At 37.5% G+C, this 17,258-nt stretch overlaps 1 protein-coding gene across 1 annotated transcript in view; it reads right to left on the bottom strand.

Annotated features, from left to right (window-relative positions):
• Nucleotides 1-488: 488 nt before the first annotated feature.
• Nucleotides 489-17,258, bottom strand: part of LOC109034068 (atypical protein kinase C) — a 96,254-nt gene continuing 79,484 nt past the window's right edge. The window contains exons 6-13 of the mRNA XM_019047008.2: nt 17,135-17,233; nt 16,330-16,514; nt 14,591-14,825; nt 12,916-13,096; nt 10,099-10,217; nt 8,931-9,097; nt 8,132-8,247; nt 489-3,390 (exon numbers count right to left, since the gene is read on the bottom strand). Of these exons, the coding sequence (XP_018902553.2) occupies nt 3,297-3,390; nt 8,132-8,247; nt 8,931-9,097; nt 10,099-10,217; nt 12,916-13,096; nt 14,591-14,825; nt 16,330-16,514; nt 17,135-17,233 (1,196 nt within the window). The 3' untranslated portion in view covers nt 489-3,296. The remainder of the gene's footprint in view (nt 3,391-8,131; nt 8,248-8,930; nt 9,098-10,098; nt 10,218-12,915; nt 13,097-14,590; nt 14,826-16,329; nt 16,515-17,134; nt 17,234-17,258) is intronic.

The following is a 17,258-nucleotide window of genomic DNA, read 5'->3' as shown; positions in this document are numbered from 1 at the left end:
GTACGTAAAGTTGCCGCAGTACCTTTTTTGGCGTTTCGTTCAGAGCGATGCTCTCTTTCGCTGACTGATGTGCATGAGTCACATCGAAGTCTATGACAATACTTGCTCAGATATGAATAAGCGCTATGCTTCAAAATCAAGAAAACTTAAAATTGTCACAATACATATGGTTTGCATTTAACATACATATAAGTTGAGTGCGTAAAATATTCAATTTTCTCTTTAAAAAATCAATTTGTGTCCATCCGTATTTTATATTTGAGGGATGCAACTGTAACCCTGTAAGATGTGAGGTGTCTCCTATCCGTAAAAACAGCCATGCAAACTTGCATGGTCTTTAATTTGTTGTTATTTGTACATGTGACACCGGAGGCAAATTTTTGCGGACGAACGTAAACAGCTTTTCCGGCATCATCATAGAACTGGAGCTCCATGATCTAATCGGTAATGCTTTTTTTGGTGACATGTCACGGCAAGAGGAACTAGAATTAAATTGGAAAAATTGGGATACTGTATTGCTATCATTCATGTTTTATACTTTTCTGATGTGACCGATTCTGTACATAAGTTTTAATAAAATAACATTTCTCGTAATCAATATATAATCTAAAACTTAAAATGATAAAAAAGTTAGCTTAAATGATAACAAGAGGTTAAACAAAATGAAGTCAGATCATGAAAAGTCTAAAATATAGGTTAACAGGAGACTTTCGCTCGTAGTTTTGTGCAAGAGGCGTACATGTCAGGTATAATTAACTACGTGGCGTGGAATTAATTGATAAATTCAATTCATAAAAATAACAATATAACATATAATAAACTACTAACAAAATGTATAACAAATAGGTGAATATACAAGGTGCAATATTCTTCTTGTTTTTAACAAGAGGCAAAAACTACTGAGTACTTTCAAAATACAAATTTTATGATACTGAGCGTCGTCATGAAAAAAGGAGGCTTTCACCCGTAACTATCTACGTAGGTATAATGTGTGTATCTTGTTTGATAGGAGAAAGTTTTACAAACATTAACATTTTATCGGGATACTATGCCAAATACTGAATTTTAAGAATTGGTATATTTCTTAAGAATTTTAAAAAATAATGAGCAAGTGATCGACTGTTACCAGCTGCCGAACTGAGAGTTGAGAGTAAACGCCTGTGCGAAATAGTTTTCGTCTGTAACTAAAAAGCACCCTTAGTTAATAATAATCATATACTCTAGAACGTGTTTTCCTGACCGACAAAAGTCTCTGTTGCGGATGAACGAGTCAAAAAATTGAACGTTGATCTCCTAATTTGTTACGATCAAAAAATTGTGAAAAAAGATTTGTTGCGCGTTTTTTCTATTACCAAATGTGTGTGCGTTGCTGAAAATCAACTATGTATCCCTCATTACCTTATGTGACTATATTCACCAGAAATATAATGACATTGAATCGATCTCTTTTTTTTTACGGTGTTAATAACTCCGTTTTGTTAAAGCACCGTCAATCAAAGGTATTTACCAACCCACTAATCGTATATCTTGACATTAATTCAAGAAACGCTTTTGTCCATTAAATATATATCACAAACGCGTCAATAATTTTTCATGGAAACGCAAAAAAGCTAGAATACATAGATTTTCGTTGAAAAGTTTGATACTTTAGAATTTGATAACTAATAAGAACATTTTTTTGACTGTTTCGTGAATTATGTATCCAGATTAACGGAATCTCCTCAAATGGAGAGTAGTCTATTCCGCTTGAAAATCTAAAATCAATACAAACAGTCCCAAGAGAATTTAACATTAACTGGGATTGTATTTGTCATGTTCACAGTGGGCATGGATAAGAGATTTGAGCAGAACCGGCTGCATTTGATAAAGAGTTATGATTTATGAAACGTGAAAGTTGGGGGCTAAGGGCTAAAGCCTTGCAGTTTCTATATAACTTCAATTCTTAAACTTTCTTCGGTGCTTTTGTTGAATGCTCAAACATTATGATTAATTCGTCGCATTTTATGCGTATGATGATGCTTATGAGAGTTTTAACAACGCAAAACCCTCGTACAATCTTGCAGAATTTGCTCCTTTTTTTTGATCAAAACAAACGGCTTTACAGGGTGGCAGAATAAGAAACTGTTTTGAACAGGTCAAGCCGGCCCCAGAATCAAATTCAATATCAACGTATCGACCAGAATTTTTCCCGTTGTGATCGCGTGCCTTTCTGCCCCTGAGTGAGAGTCACTTTTGAAAAATAATTTTTTTGTCTTATTTATACCCATATAACACGACGGACAAAGAGTCCCTCCATTAGTATATTGGCAATGGTGAAAGCTTTTACTTTCGTGACTCCGACATTCAAATGTTGACTTATACCTTCTAGGTGGATGGTTAACAACGTGTTGAGAATTTCGTTTTGCAAACAAACCAAAGTTTGGCTCATAGCGTCACTCGAGGTTCATCATTCACCTTGCACTGGGAAAAAAAGTCGCTTGGATCTGGATTCCAGGCTCTTAAAACATTGACAAGAAGAAATACTCTTGATTCAATCGGACTTTTTGCTTGAATCAAAAAGAAATCCGCCTAAATCAAGAGGCTCGGCTCTTCGATCTAAGGAAAAATCGGATTGAATCGAGAGTATTTTTTCTTGTCAATGTTATTAAGAGTCTTGACTCTAGATCCAAGTGACTATTTTTTTCCCAGAGTGTGGGTAAGTGTCAACAGCCAAAAAAAGGATGATGACTTGTGCTCCCTTAAAATATTCCATGAGTCCATTACCAAGAAGCCAGTGGAGGGGTATCTTGTCTCTGAACACGCTCCTGCAGTATTACCATTTAATCCTGAGACAGACACTCTGTACAGATACTGTAACATAAGGGTGGATCTTAAACAGTGGCGAGGCGTGAATGATCGATTATCGACGTTTCTCCATTTGAAGCTATGGCAAATAATCGATTATTTAGTCGTTCGTTGCGAACACGCTATTTATCGATCTATTTCCATAGGTTTAAATGGAGGATCAATCGAAATCGATTTATCGCAAAGCAGTCATCTTAAACGTCTATGCGTTCGATTTCGTCGGCGAGGCGATTAAGATAACTGCGGTCGGGTGCGGAGTGGGCGGCACGGTCAGGCGGCTGCTGGTTGGTCGAATATCAGCGAAGCGGAAGGCAGAACATGGACTGGAGGAGGTTCCTGGAAGAGGGGCGCTCGGGGGGCCCGGGCCCCGGCCGGTGCTCGTCCGGGAACTCCGGCGAGGGGATGTCGAAGATGTCGTCATCGAGGCCACCAGCGTAGCCCCACTCGTGACGTCACACCAAGTCCTCCGCCTCCATCGACATCAGGATCGGGTTCACATACTCGAAGCCCTCGAATTCCGTCTGGTCGATCTTCTCGATCACTCGTCTGAAACCAAAAACTTGCACTGAGAACAAGAGCGCCTTTTCAGGTACATTTTGGGAGGTAGCAAGAATAATCACAACACTGCGGGCTGATTTTTAAAATTGATGGACAAAGCTAAATATATAGGAGACAAAAATTATGTGGAGGGATCCTGGTGGTAGTGGGTGGTTGAAATGGACATAGGAGGTAGATAATAGACTAACTAACAGCAACCCACGAGAGACCCGATAGTTAGTCCATCATTTACTCCCTTGGTCTATAAGAACCACCCATTCCAACCAATAGGATTGCTTCATACTCCTTGTGTCTTCCTTGTCTATCGCTTTGTCTATAGATTTCAACAATCAGCCCGCTGACAGAGAGTCACGAGCTGTATTGAAATACTTTCCGTTCCGGGCTCAGAAGCCGAAAGTTCATAGCATCACACTTCTTATTTTTCTTTTTTTTTTGCAGGATAAAATCATTCTTATTCCGTACAATGATCTATATCTAAAGTTGTAATATTGAATTCCACTCAAGTTTCGTTAAAATTGTCCTCATTGCGATGTTAATCTCAGGATCTTCCTTAAACCTCCCTCGGTTACTATATACACCATACGGGATCTTCTAAAAAACGAAGTTGTTGAGGGAGCGACTGTGAATACGGTCCTAGGTTGAGTGATACAATGATACCATGATGCGGTAGATGACGTCATGCATCGTAATTTTCAAAATACGATTGTAAAACGAATTTGTGTAGTGAGTCTAGTTAACAATGAAAACTGCAAGAATCCTGAGAGCTGATAGGCGAGGAGGAACGGCAATCGCTGCACCGCCGCCGCGCCGCGCCGTCGCGTCGCTGAAGCGTATATGGGAAACGGTGTTAGAGCGCCTTCAATTTTGAAGACGCAACACTTCGTGCACCTGCTACGACAGTCCAACAGTCTGCTCTCTCGCTATTTCCCATGAATTTGCAATACCAGTGTGTTTTATTTTATGCGCTTATGAATGTAGTCTGAGTTTTGAAGAATATCCTTAATTATAAATGAAAATATAAACATTATACTTGTTCAGATTGAATGTCATATAAGAGGATGGAGAAAAGAAAGAACCCACTCTCCTTACCTTAAAAATAGATAATACAGTATAAGGGTAAAAATGAAATGGTAGAGCCATGAGAATTAGTTCTATCTTTTATCACCTCGTCTTTTTTTAATAAAAAAACGGGCGGCAAAGGAGCCAAACATGAACACATTTTTCATGCAACAAATAAACTAATAAGTACAAACGACACGAATTTGACTACAAATGAATTTTTCAGTTTATTGGAGCAAATAGAAGGAAAACTTGATGATGACTTTGAAAAATGCTCTAATTTTATGATGGAGGAAATAGGTTATGACTTTTGAATAACTGGTGAGTATGTTATCATTCGGCAAGAGTTTTAGAGTGCCCATCGTAATGGATTGCAGAATTATTTACAAAAAGGGTTATAATTTACTTGAGATAATTGTACGTTGGACAGAAATTCTCAAAACCTGGGTTTTGAAACATTGTGATCGCTAATGTATACAATCAATTCATCCGCATCTTTCCTCGCTTAGTTCAGCGGCAAATGTTTGATATCTTAATTAGGTATGAGTAAAAGGATTTTATTTCCCTCTATTGCATATAATTCCTGCAGTTCTGTAGTTCTAACCGCATTGTGTAACATTGTGATAGGAGTTACCATTTCTCGTTTTCCCCATTCAAAATGTTTTATTCTTGGTAAACTCTCGTACAACTTTACCATTTGACAATTTTGCCGCCTCATTCAATGAGAGCCATGAAATTGATTTGCAAGGAATGATTTCAGGATTTTGACTTTAAACACCTAGAAATTTAAATTCTCGTCAGCTGGGGCATGAGTATGATGAATACGCTGCATGATGTTAAATATGATGATGTGAAGAGCTAATGAGCTTTGAAAATTTATTTCATGCACATAAACATTACTTACCTGGTGTTTGCAATGTGCATTACAATTATGGGATCTAAAAATTACGTAGTTGAGTTAAAATAAATTGATTAAACTGCGGATGGATGGAGAAAAAACCAGTTGTAATGATGTATCGTAAAATGTATTACTTTAAGCAGAAACTCGGATGAAAGTTTGTCCAATGTTGAAAAAAAGTTAAAACAGTGTCTCCTTTGCTTTGGAGAAACGCATATCCATCCGCATGGAGCCAGCGTGATAATTCGGGCATATTCTTTCGTCATGAGGCTCCTTCAAACTGCGATGATACCGCAGAACTTACACGTCCCAAGAATGCCCTATGCCTCGGCCTGTGTCTCTGTTTCAAACACATTGCCTGCTATCGAACATGATTAGGAAGGATAATTTTTTTTCGTACACATACCTCGCTCTTAAGTGTTTGAGCACAAGTGCTTCACCATTGTGGGGGGGGGGGGGGGAGGGCTTAGCCAAAGGCACACTTTAACACAAACTACATAGAAGTGTAGAGACTTCATATCTATGTGAAAGTGCTTGTCCTCTTTGAAGTACATTTAAGTATGTATGTTGAACGAGTCTCATGGTCTCGCAAAGTGAATGTCCTATCATGTTCAGCTCGCTGGATATTATGATACCAGTCAGGAGAAAATTTCCTGTTTGACTTAATTTGGGTGGACAGATTCCAGAAAAACCTCAATTTTTCATGTCCTGTTTTCATGAGCGTTTCGCTAAAATATATTCGTTTTACGTTCCTCATTATTTAGAAGTCACATCAATAGACCAATAGACTGGACAATATGTTAAGCACTATGACGTAAATTTCCTCTTCAAAATATCACATTAAACAATGCGGAAATATAAAAAAAAATTCCGAATTAAACTCAAAATTCAACACCAGAATTTTCATCACATGTAAATTCAAACCTTGCCGAAAGTTTGTACGCATCAAACCTATACTAAAACAAGTTTTGTGTTTATTACGATGCATTATTTCTTCAGTGAGGTACATTTTCTTGACAATTCACAAATAAGATGTGTTAGAGTATGGAGGAAATTGTTTTTAAAATCCAACATTACCTGATTTTCAAACAAAAAATTTGCTTTCAATGAGCAATTTGACAAAGGTTGATTTTTTATACACGTAAGTCGTAAAATTAACATTACCAATTTCATTGTAAACCATGAACCTTCATATTTTATTAGATGCCTCAGAACTTTATTAACGAGTTTGACAAGTTCGGCATAATATGGGACTGGTTGTTAGGGACGGAGGGGGGACGGGACTGAAGCGCAAGATTAGCCCTTGTGGGCTACTTGAAGTAGAAAAAAAAATTGACGAGGAAGATCATCTTGAAGTGCTTTAGCTCTTATCCTCTATAAAGGTCCATTGATCTTTTTTATTCTTCCTTTTTTTTAATTGGTCAAAATACTTAGGGAACTACACAGTATCAACCCTAAAAACTATTTTAACCCGTGAGATGATCAGTTCAAATACCTACTTACATTTCATCAGGTGTAAGGTGGACCAGTTCCTCGGTAAAATGTGGCGGGAAGTTTGAACAGTCGCGATCCGAGATCAATCGAGGTATAAAAGGTGTGAGCACTCGTTTCTCCTCCAACTGTGGGCAGGTTCATAGCTACAGCAAACTACGTCTACGCTAATCATCATCTACGAAATGATTCAATCATCAACAACACGATTTTCTTAATCTTCGAATGAAAATAATCCGAGAGGATAGTTTCAAATGAGGGGGAATTTATACTGAAGGTGACCATACTAGACAAACATCGTTCCACTTATCATTTTGGTGGGTAAAAATAAACTTTTTTAAAGGTATTCTGTTTTGTTGAATCAAAATATTCATCCTTGGAACAACAGTACTCTTGAGTATGGAAAATATTCTAAGTTGGTTTTTTTTTTTCCAGTAGCAGTAAGGCAACATTTATGGATCAAGTTCAGTTGCATGAAAACCGTATCCGATGGTAATTTTAGGCGTATTACTCATGTTAAAAATGGTACCATAGGAAGAACTGTGGGCATTTACTTTGTAGGCATTTCGACCTCTTTTAGTTTCGGTTCCCCTAATAAACTACTATTACTCTAGGAAACGAGTTTATCTTTCCTCGAGTTCAAAATTTCTCATATCACCTTGAATTGCGCTTCATAAAGACTTTCATGTAACTATGACAATTTATGATTTAATTTTTCTTCCTACGAGAAGCTAAAAAACTTTACCACGTGGCTCGCAATTTATAAATTTTCTTTTCAACCGCGAGGTTTTCGTTTATCTGATCAGAATTTGTCTACTTTAATTCAATCATTTGCATATTTAGTTTTCCCAAGGTAGAATTCCGAATTTAATTATAAAAACACAGAGAATCAAAGTACCAATTATGAGGCATTTGAATGAAAACCTCTTGTTAGGACAATCAGAATATCTACGTATCACATGTGCCTCACGCCCAAAAACCTCTGAAACTTTTTTCTGCAGCATAATGAAAGTGGAATACATTTTTAGTAATTTTTAAATTATAGTACAGGTATAGTTACCAAAGACGAAATCGTGTTGCGATGATAAAATGCAAAATATCAGACCTCAGATCTAAGATGAGGGATACATTCAATGAATGATAAGCATACGAGAAGAAACTGATGAATGGGTACAATCAATGAATATATGAGTTGAAAATAAAGGTTCTATGCAAGCTGGAGGAAACACTAACTCTCAAGATTCAAAGTTACGATTAGATTTAGCTAAGTCTAAAACTTACGGGTCATCAGGCGTTAACTGAACTGGCTCCAGGGTGAAAAATGGGTCAAAATTACTCAAATCCAGTTCGGAATCGAGTTCAGGCTGATATGGTGTTGGAATTTGTTTATCGTACAACTGTAATATGATAAATTTTCCGTAAATTTTACACTTTAATCGCTTATCTTAAAAGTTTTCTATTTTCCTTTTCTCAGCCAGGAAATCACAGCACCTGGCAATAAGGTGTCTTACTTGTCTCCCTCTCTCTCGTTACTTCTCTTATCTCTTTCCTTCCTCCATTACCTATTTAACCTGAATCCCTTTCTCTGACACAAAATTTTTATCCCATACTTATTTTCGAGCTAATAATGTTTCTCCTTGATATCTGCCATGTGTATATTGAATTAAGGTATACCTAAAGTAAGCCCTCTTGGAGAATGCAAGGATTATTTTTTTCTGTTCCTTTTTTCTTTTACGTGCATTTTCTATTGCCCAGACAGTTGAAAAGTAACTTATGCATGCTGCTGTACCTGTATCATCGAAAAAGCTTACAGGTGCCCACGTAGCGAGAGCTCTTCATTCCTGACAATCTCAATTGTGAGTAACTTTTTTTATAATCTCGAAAAAATTATGACCCAGATAGCCGAGTTATTGCTAGTAAGTTTTCAATATATAACAAGTAATCAGTTTTCAATTTTTGCGTCGCTTCTATCATTTCATGTCCATTAAAATGGCATGTCAAAGCCAACTGATCGGGTGAACACTGTACACGGCTCTCTAATCTGTGAGGGATAGAGGCAATTTTATATTTAGATGCTTACCATAATCCAATCAATGTTTCTAAAGAAGGCATGGCTTTCAATATCTTTGAATCCATCTGGAAGACAACCTAATCTCTCTGCAGGATTCTTTTGCAAGAAGCCTCTGAGAGCTGAACGAGCTTTTACAGAAAGTGACCTAGGAATCCGAATATTTTGCTCCAAAATTACTGTAAAAAGAAATGATAAGTGTAATGGATAGTCACTTAAATTAGAAATATATTGTTAAAATTCAGCTAAGAACAGCAAATATGTTGAGGAAAAGTAATTTTTATCAACGCAGAATTTATTGAAGAACAGGTGATTACTTTGTACTGTAGACATTTCCTTCATAATCAATTTTAAATTTTTGTTATGCAGTTTTCCTGGTTGGCGAAACGTCAGATGTAAATCTGGATGTTTCCTTGAAACCGTTGAAACCAATTTGTACAGAACGGATGAAAAATCCACTCCAGTGAATCCACCCTGCCTCATAGAAAACTATTTGTCTAAGAGGGCGTAAAATATCTCATGGATTCTTCAACTCATAGGTGCCTGTTACGTTTTTTATACGCAAGTCCCGAGTCGGGTCAAATTGACCCGTATTTAAATACATAGATCTAGATAGTTTTTGAAGCACTATCTATTTCCATGTTCTTACAGGCGAGAAATACTTGTTTAAAATGTTTCACATTTCTGGTTATATACTGACCCTTTCTAATCCCCTTCCCCTCATCCACCATTGGTAATACCTCCCTCCCCTCCACAGAGACAGTAGGGTCAATTCGACGCGACTATTGAGATTTCTAGGGATGGTCGTCAAAAAGGCGCATGTGGAAATTGGGATACACCCTTACGCTACAGGAGCGTCGACATAAGGGTTAGTTACCAATTAATTGTAATTGTAACTGAATCATGATCAAAATATAGATATTCGAGGGAACAGTTAAACATACAGCCAACCTATTCGGCCCGTAAAAGCTACGGGACGAATCAAAGAATAAGAAGAGGATTATTAGTTTGGTGGCGTAAATTATAACTTGAGTGAATATCGTGGATTATGTTGTGATTTCATTCACTATCATCCCATTTCAGAGTAAACTTTATTTTGAAAATCCGAACGGAATGAAAATGAATCTGATGAAGTAAACTATACATGTTACCTTTTCTCATTTGTATTTGGAGAATTTACCTTGGAAGAGATAATCCTCTGTGTTTTGCTCGGGATTATCTGCTGCACCGGAAACATCGAACGGACTTCGACCGACCATCATTTCGTATAATAGTATGCCTAACGCCCACCAATCAACACTGAAACAAAGTGGACAGTATTTGTAATTTTGAAATGATCTTGAATAACAGCTCAGCACGATCAACACCATCACCATGATGGAATTCTTCTGATACTTACATTTTGAAGGTAAAGAACGATACCGTATAACTGACGATTTTGGCAAAAATGAGTCAGCGATTTTGCCGCATTTCACAGTACACAATACCCAAGCTGATGTTTCTGGTTTTTCAAATTCCGCATAGAAGTGCTGTAAAGACGCTGTGCGATGTATACAAAAATTGCAAATCGAACCTCAGAATTACAAAACTAGCGAAGTTTTTCCTTCGTACCAGAAAATAGTCAATTTGCAGATAGACGGTATCGTTCATTGACCATCAATTTACTTTTATGAAATCTAAAAGTGTGAGCTTTTGACAGTTTATAATGGCGTGCCTCGAGACAGGTCTGCACGCTTGTTTTTAAGCAAGACTACTAGCTACAGTTGACTCCAAAAAAGGAAAGTGAAAGCCTGATAACATATGTATTTTTATCCCATCTATGACATGGCTCCGTGGAGGAAACCTTGGTCCACAGAACTTTAAAATTGAATTATTATTGACAAGAGCATAGAGAAGTGCCCCACGAACATTTTGGGACCAAAAATGTCAAATCTAATCGGAGTGACGGACGTTCGAAGTTTGCAGTTCGAAAAAGTATACCCTCAAGAAACGAGATTTGAAATTCTAATTTGCTACGTACAGGACACAAAATTGTAGGGATATCTTGAAACTGTTACGCTCTCTATTGGTAAAAGTGGTGGCGTGTCACCATAGTGATTTTCCATCATAACGAATTAGATCCAAGCATAACATCTTTCAATGCAATCAACGAGAACAAAGTAGTATGTTCATGTTGCTTTTCTGTGACGTAACATTAATATCTTTCAATTGCGGAACAAAAATGGATGAAATTGCTCCCAATTTATTCTTTACGAAATCTGGATGTATTTATACTGAAAGGAACTAGATTGTAGGCAAATCTTATGCAATACTTCCTTTTGGCATAATATGTCTATTTAAAAGAGATTTTCATCCAAATCTGAAAGTCCAATTTTCAGGCTCAACTCAACAAAAATTGTTTATTCTCCTCTATAGTAAAAATCTCTCTGCGTGAGCTTCGAAAAATATGGAACTATGCGGAGGACAGGCCTCATGTAGGAATTTAGATACGTTTTCACCTTAGAGGAGCGACGATTAGTCCCGTGTACTATCTCCATTTTTTCCTTCGACGGTCACTCTCAATGCACGCGAAACTACAAAAACGCTTATTTTGTTTTCAAGAGTTTCAAAATCTCCGTCCTAATTTTATTCTATGAAAGGAAAACAAATCACATTATTGCTTAAAATTTCCTCAGAATATTCTTCACGTAGAAAAGAAAATCTAGGGTAGTTTTAAAGACATTGACGTTTGGTTTTAAACCGTACGTTTGGTTGACGTTTCGTACCTGAAAATTAAATTATTACAGGAAGTCTGCGGTGTCGCGAACCGAGCCAGGCGTTTTTACAGCTTTACTAATGATACATCGTTGACTAATTCAATCATCAATTAATTTGACATTATTATTACTATACAATTCCGTCGATGAATGAGCAGTGGACTATTTTTTGAAATAGATAAAAAAACAATATAAAAAAAAGACAAGTGGAAGATGGAGCATTCCTGTTGGTTGGAACGATTGGTTGTTTTAGAATGAGGGGGGCAATGATGGACTGACTAAAGGGTCTCTTATGGGTTTGCCATTAGTTAGTCTAAGTCTATTACTTACCTCATTTGTCCATTGCAACCACTCGCCTCCGCCTATAGGACCACTCTCTACTCTCCCTTTGTCTATCATTTCAAAAATCACCCCACTGTTGTGTTTTAGAGGATCGTAGTGGGAGCATTTGAATTTGTTTAAAAAAATGGCGTGTTAGAATGTTTAACACTCTGTTAAGAAGGGATGAAAAATTCGGGAAGGTTAGGGGAAGGTCGTCTTTTGCGGTTGGCACCCTATTCGTTGATTTGCAGACTTAGTACCTGCGGCTATTGCCACCTTCGACGAATAATTAGGATACGTTTTTAAAAAAGGGACTGTTATTTCTAACTCAATTTTGAAACAGCATACGTTCTATTAGTTTTTCTAAAAAGGTGGGTGTTTCTGTGGATGAGCCAGAAAAAGTAGTTTCTCATCGCAAAATGTAGGTCCATTTGTCGAATGTTTCCCACTAAATCAGGTTGATGGGATTTCCATCCACATCAGCCGCCTATCGGAAACTATTTATCGTCTGCTCATTGATGAAGCGTTACTGAGCAGAAAAGATCTAGCTACACAGAAAATTTCGAGAAAAAGGTGTACAAAGTCCCTCTTACTTGATGAGTTAGTATTTTGTAAATTAAGATCTTCATTGTATATAGATTGAATAAGAGCGTTTATGCTTTTGCCATATCCTTTTTTGTCTTACTATTGTATTTGACGGGTAGAATTGATGATTCTTTGAACTTCAGATCGATTTTAATTACAGTTCCTCTCTTCTTAATAAGTTTTTTGTAACAATTTTCTATCCTCTGGTGTCAATAACTTAGCACAAAGTCCAATTTTGTTTGACTGTGGTGTACATATTGAATAACATGAATATTCTCTCTAATGTATGGAGGTTTAATCTTAATTTTTCGCCAGTCAGGATTTTGGATAATTACCTAAAACTATAATCTTCGCCCCGTAAAATTTCCGGAGCTATGTAATTTGGAGTGCCGCAAAACGTGGATGTCGTATCACCAGGACCAATTCCTTCTTTACACATTCCATAGTCCGTTAATTTGATGTGTCCTTCATGATCTAATAAAACATTGTCTAATTTCAAATCCCTATAAATAATACCTGTAACAAAGGAACATTTTATATGAGAAAAAAAGAGACGATTTAAAGATTGAATAAAAACTAATTGTGATGAAACAGTGTTCGGTAAAAATATCTCATAGATTCAGCGCTTTCAGAAGCTGTCCTTGTATACTGTTGGTTTCAATCATCTTAGTTCAAAAATGTTTTAAATTAAGGAAAATTTGACGTTAATGGGTGTGATCTCTTGTATTTTCTGTCTCACATAACAAGAAATCAAAGCACATAAGCCTCGAACAGACAGAAAGAAGGCTGCTATGGGATTGCGCGAATTTTTCTGGTGCTAAAAACTTGCATATTTGCGCGAATATTCAATATTCAAAGAGGAAGCGTTAGTCTGGCAACCATGGTAGTTTTGGTAGATTGCTACATCGCGTAAGACTGTTCATTCCCTATTCATTTACGGGTATGTCTCTCTTCGATAGATAGCCCTCGCAGCACGAATGGCCCAGAGAGCTTTCGTAGACATTTAAAAAGTGAAAAAGTCAACTGACCGACTGCACTGCGTTTGGCGCAATGCGAGAAGTATTCATGCAGTCTTGTATGCGCTGATATGGGCTGCACGCTGAACGCACTGTTTGGCGCAATGTGTGAAGTATTCCTACAGTCTTGCAGGCGCTAATATACGTTTAATGCCGGCTGCACTACTTGGTGCGATTATCCGAACTCCCGTTCCAATAATCGCGGCATCGAATAATAGAACTTAAAAGGCCCATGTTGTATTTTGACGCCGCATAAGCATTTCAACGTTGCCTCGTTTCTCCCGAGTAAATATTTTTCTCCGAGAAAAGTCAGGTAAGTTTTTTATACCCTCGACCAATATTTAATCATATCACTTCATTCATCATCAGAGGATAAGACATCGATGATTTTTCAACAAACCTAAACTAGCGTAACATAATAATGCGTTTATTTTCCAATTGTTTCCTGCTTTGCCAAACTTCTACCTTAAATTAACTTCATTTTAAAATTCGCGCATTCCTGTAGCAGATGTTCTATTCCCCCAATCTTTGTGCCTTTTTCGCACAATCCTTAAATATTTCCTTAGACGTTTCGCGTAATTCTAGATTACCGAGAGAGAAGTTTGAAGTCTGATACCTACTCTCTGAAACACTTAGACAAGGAAAAATTTCAATGTCTATTTTTACATTCTATATATGTACCCTCGACTTTGCATTTTCCACAGGAAAGAATGCGCCTCATTTTGTTACAAAACTGGCTCACAAAAAGTTCGATTTCAAAGGCTTATTGCGCCAAGAACCTCTTACCAAATGGACTAAATTTTGCAATTCGTAACTAAAATTTCTGGCTCAATCGAGAAAGAGCGTATGTGCCATTATTTTCCCTGTGTACATGAGTGTTTTTACGGATGAGCTAGAAATTGTAGTTCCAAATTACAAAATTAAGTCAAATTGATAATAACGAAACTTGGTCAGCACCGGATTCCTTGGTTTCTAGTGCAGGGTCCTGTCTCACCTTTACTATGTAGATAATTGAGAGCTAAGCTAATTTCTGCGGCGTAGAATCGCGCATGATCCTCCGGCAAACGGCCCTGCCGTTGCATGTGGAACATGAGATCGCCGCCGCGAACGAACTCTATCACAAAAAATAGCCGACTTGGAGTTTGGAAACACGAGTGCATTCCCACTAGGAACGGATGGTTCGACGCCGTCTCAAACACGTGCTTCTCCGTTTGAACCCAGTCGATGTCCTGGAAAATAGAAAAAAGTGTTATCATTAGAAAATGTAAATGTCAGGGGGTCCTCCTCTTGGGACTTCGCCTAAATGGCTGAAGGGTCTCCTTTTCAGGGCTCTGCCCTGCCCCCATATCGATATTGTAGGTCTAAGTCCTTCATAGGCCACAGTAGATAGTGCAAGAAAGTATGTTCTACATACAAAGATGCAACTCGTTCTAGGCCTCTGGAATTTTTCAGGAAACTTCCGTGATTCTTTGCGACAAGCGGATTCTGCAAAGAGGTCAACACGACGCTCTCATCAGAATGCTGTCAAATTTTTTAATAATTTTAGGATGTATGCAAAAGTCTTTATTATTCCACACGAGTTGAAAATCTGAAAACCTTAAAAAACAATCTCTCAGCCTCCAAAATTTTCAAGGCACTTCCCCTGATTGGGTCACGACCGCATAGTAGCGCGGTCGAGAGTGATTCGTACCACTGTCAACATATTTCGGTAGTATTTGCTTCATATTTCCAAGAGAACACAATGCACTTAATTGAACGTTTAAACATGAAGAATGTAAAAAGATCTCAACTGTTAATACTCAAACCAACCTATCTTTATGCTAGGACGACGTATGAATGCAATGAGGGACACATTTTGTTATCAAAGGCGGAAAAATTGAAGGCGCTCCGGAATTTTCAATGGCTAGGTTCGCATTCAATATGCAACTATTCCTGTGGGTGTCCGTGTCGCATACACAAAAATCAGCAGGCGCTGTGGTTTTCTGAGGCACAACATATGGCTATATGGTTGTTCGTTTTCTAGGGTAATCTACGTTACATATTTTACAATCGTACTTGCCATGAAATTTTGGAATTTCGGATGAGCTGCGTAGCGTAACCCCATAGCAGTGTTACCAAATGGTGAGAATTGCGGAATTGTTATGGGTGCATGGTAATTTTGCGGGACTGGTGTGCGCAATGCCATCGGGGAAATGTTTTTTTTATAGAAAATGTGCACCATTTGGCAACTCCATCTGATGCGATACAGTACATCCAAACTCCAAGAATTTCATGGTAAACACATCAACGTAGAGATCCCTTGAGAACTAACAATCGCAGCCATAACGCCTGTGATTTTTTGTGTACGCAACACGGACATCCTGAGTACACGAATGGTTGCATAAAGCGAGCCATTGAAAGAACCGAAGCGCCTCCAATTTTTTCCGCCGGTGATGACAAAGTGCACGTCGTTGCCTGAGGATAGGATGTTTTGAGTATTAAATCAAATTTTAGTGATTTGACTAGTGACTATGATTTGACTAGTGATAAGATTTTTATTGTTTTAGCGACATGCTTTCTGACAAAAATTCTAATCACAAGCATTTCTAAGCACGAAGTATCTTGAATGCGAAAATATCTCATGTTTAGGCCGGAGAAAAAATCTCATCATCATCATTCATCTTCTCCCGACGTATCTTGGTTGGGTAGAATTTCTTGAAAGTATGTAACTACTCATATGTTCCAATTACTCACCTCATCGTCCGTCACAAGTGCTTTGTGGATGACTTTCATAGCATAAATTTGCTCAGTTTTCTTCAGTTCTACCATTAATACTTTGGCATAGCTACCTCGTCCAATTACTCTAATTAATTCGAAGTCATCTAATGAATATGAATAATGTCTTTGAGCAGAGTCAGATTCAAAATCGTCTTCATTAGCTGGAAAAGACAAAAGAGAGAACTTAAAGTGATTTGGTATCCGAAAAGTATTAGAAAAAGGAAAATATTAAAATACAGGTGCTTATAGTAAAATATCTCAACTATGACTAACTTTTTAAGAAATTGTTAAATTTTTCATTAAACGTGCAACCGTCGACAAGCAAACCATTCCGAAGCCTCATGCTTTGTCACATCCTGATTGAGCTCACTTTACACGGGTTTCATTTTGGCTGTGTTCTGGATGGGAAGCATTACATGCCGAGACTAAGCAACCAAAAGTTCAGTGAACCTCGAATTATTTTCTACAATGCACCACTAAAGAAATGCGAAGGTAAGCACTTTAAGATATGTCACCTTATCAAAAGTTTACGTAAAATACGCTAAATTTTCTAAAAAAATTCTAAAATAGACTGATGAAAGAGAAGCCAGTTTCCATGGTTTTTATTGAAATCAGTAAATTTAAACTTTCCGTCCACAAAAAAAAAACAAAAAAAAAAAACAAAAAAACAAAATATGATTTGAAAAAGAAGTAAAATCGAATTTTACAAAGCTTGTCTTCTAATCTAAAACGCCACGTATGCAAAAAAAGGAAAACTTTTTGGACACACATGATAACCTACTTTTGATAATGTCCGATATTTCCTCCTGAGTGACGGGTTCCGAGTTAACGTCCGATGAGGAGTCTGTCAGTTCAGGGATGTGCTGATGTAGGGGTGTACCTGAAGGGGTAAAAATAGTTCCTTA

This window comes from Bemisia tabaci, chromosome 1 (assembly GCF_918797505.1).
Source record: "Bemisia tabaci chromosome 1, PGI_BMITA_v3".
Taxonomy (NCBI): Eukaryota; Metazoa; Arthropoda; class Insecta; order Hemiptera; family Aleyrodidae; genus Bemisia; species Bemisia tabaci.
Note: the sequence above shows the minus strand (reverse complement) of the source record. Positions and strands in the feature narration are given on the sequence as shown.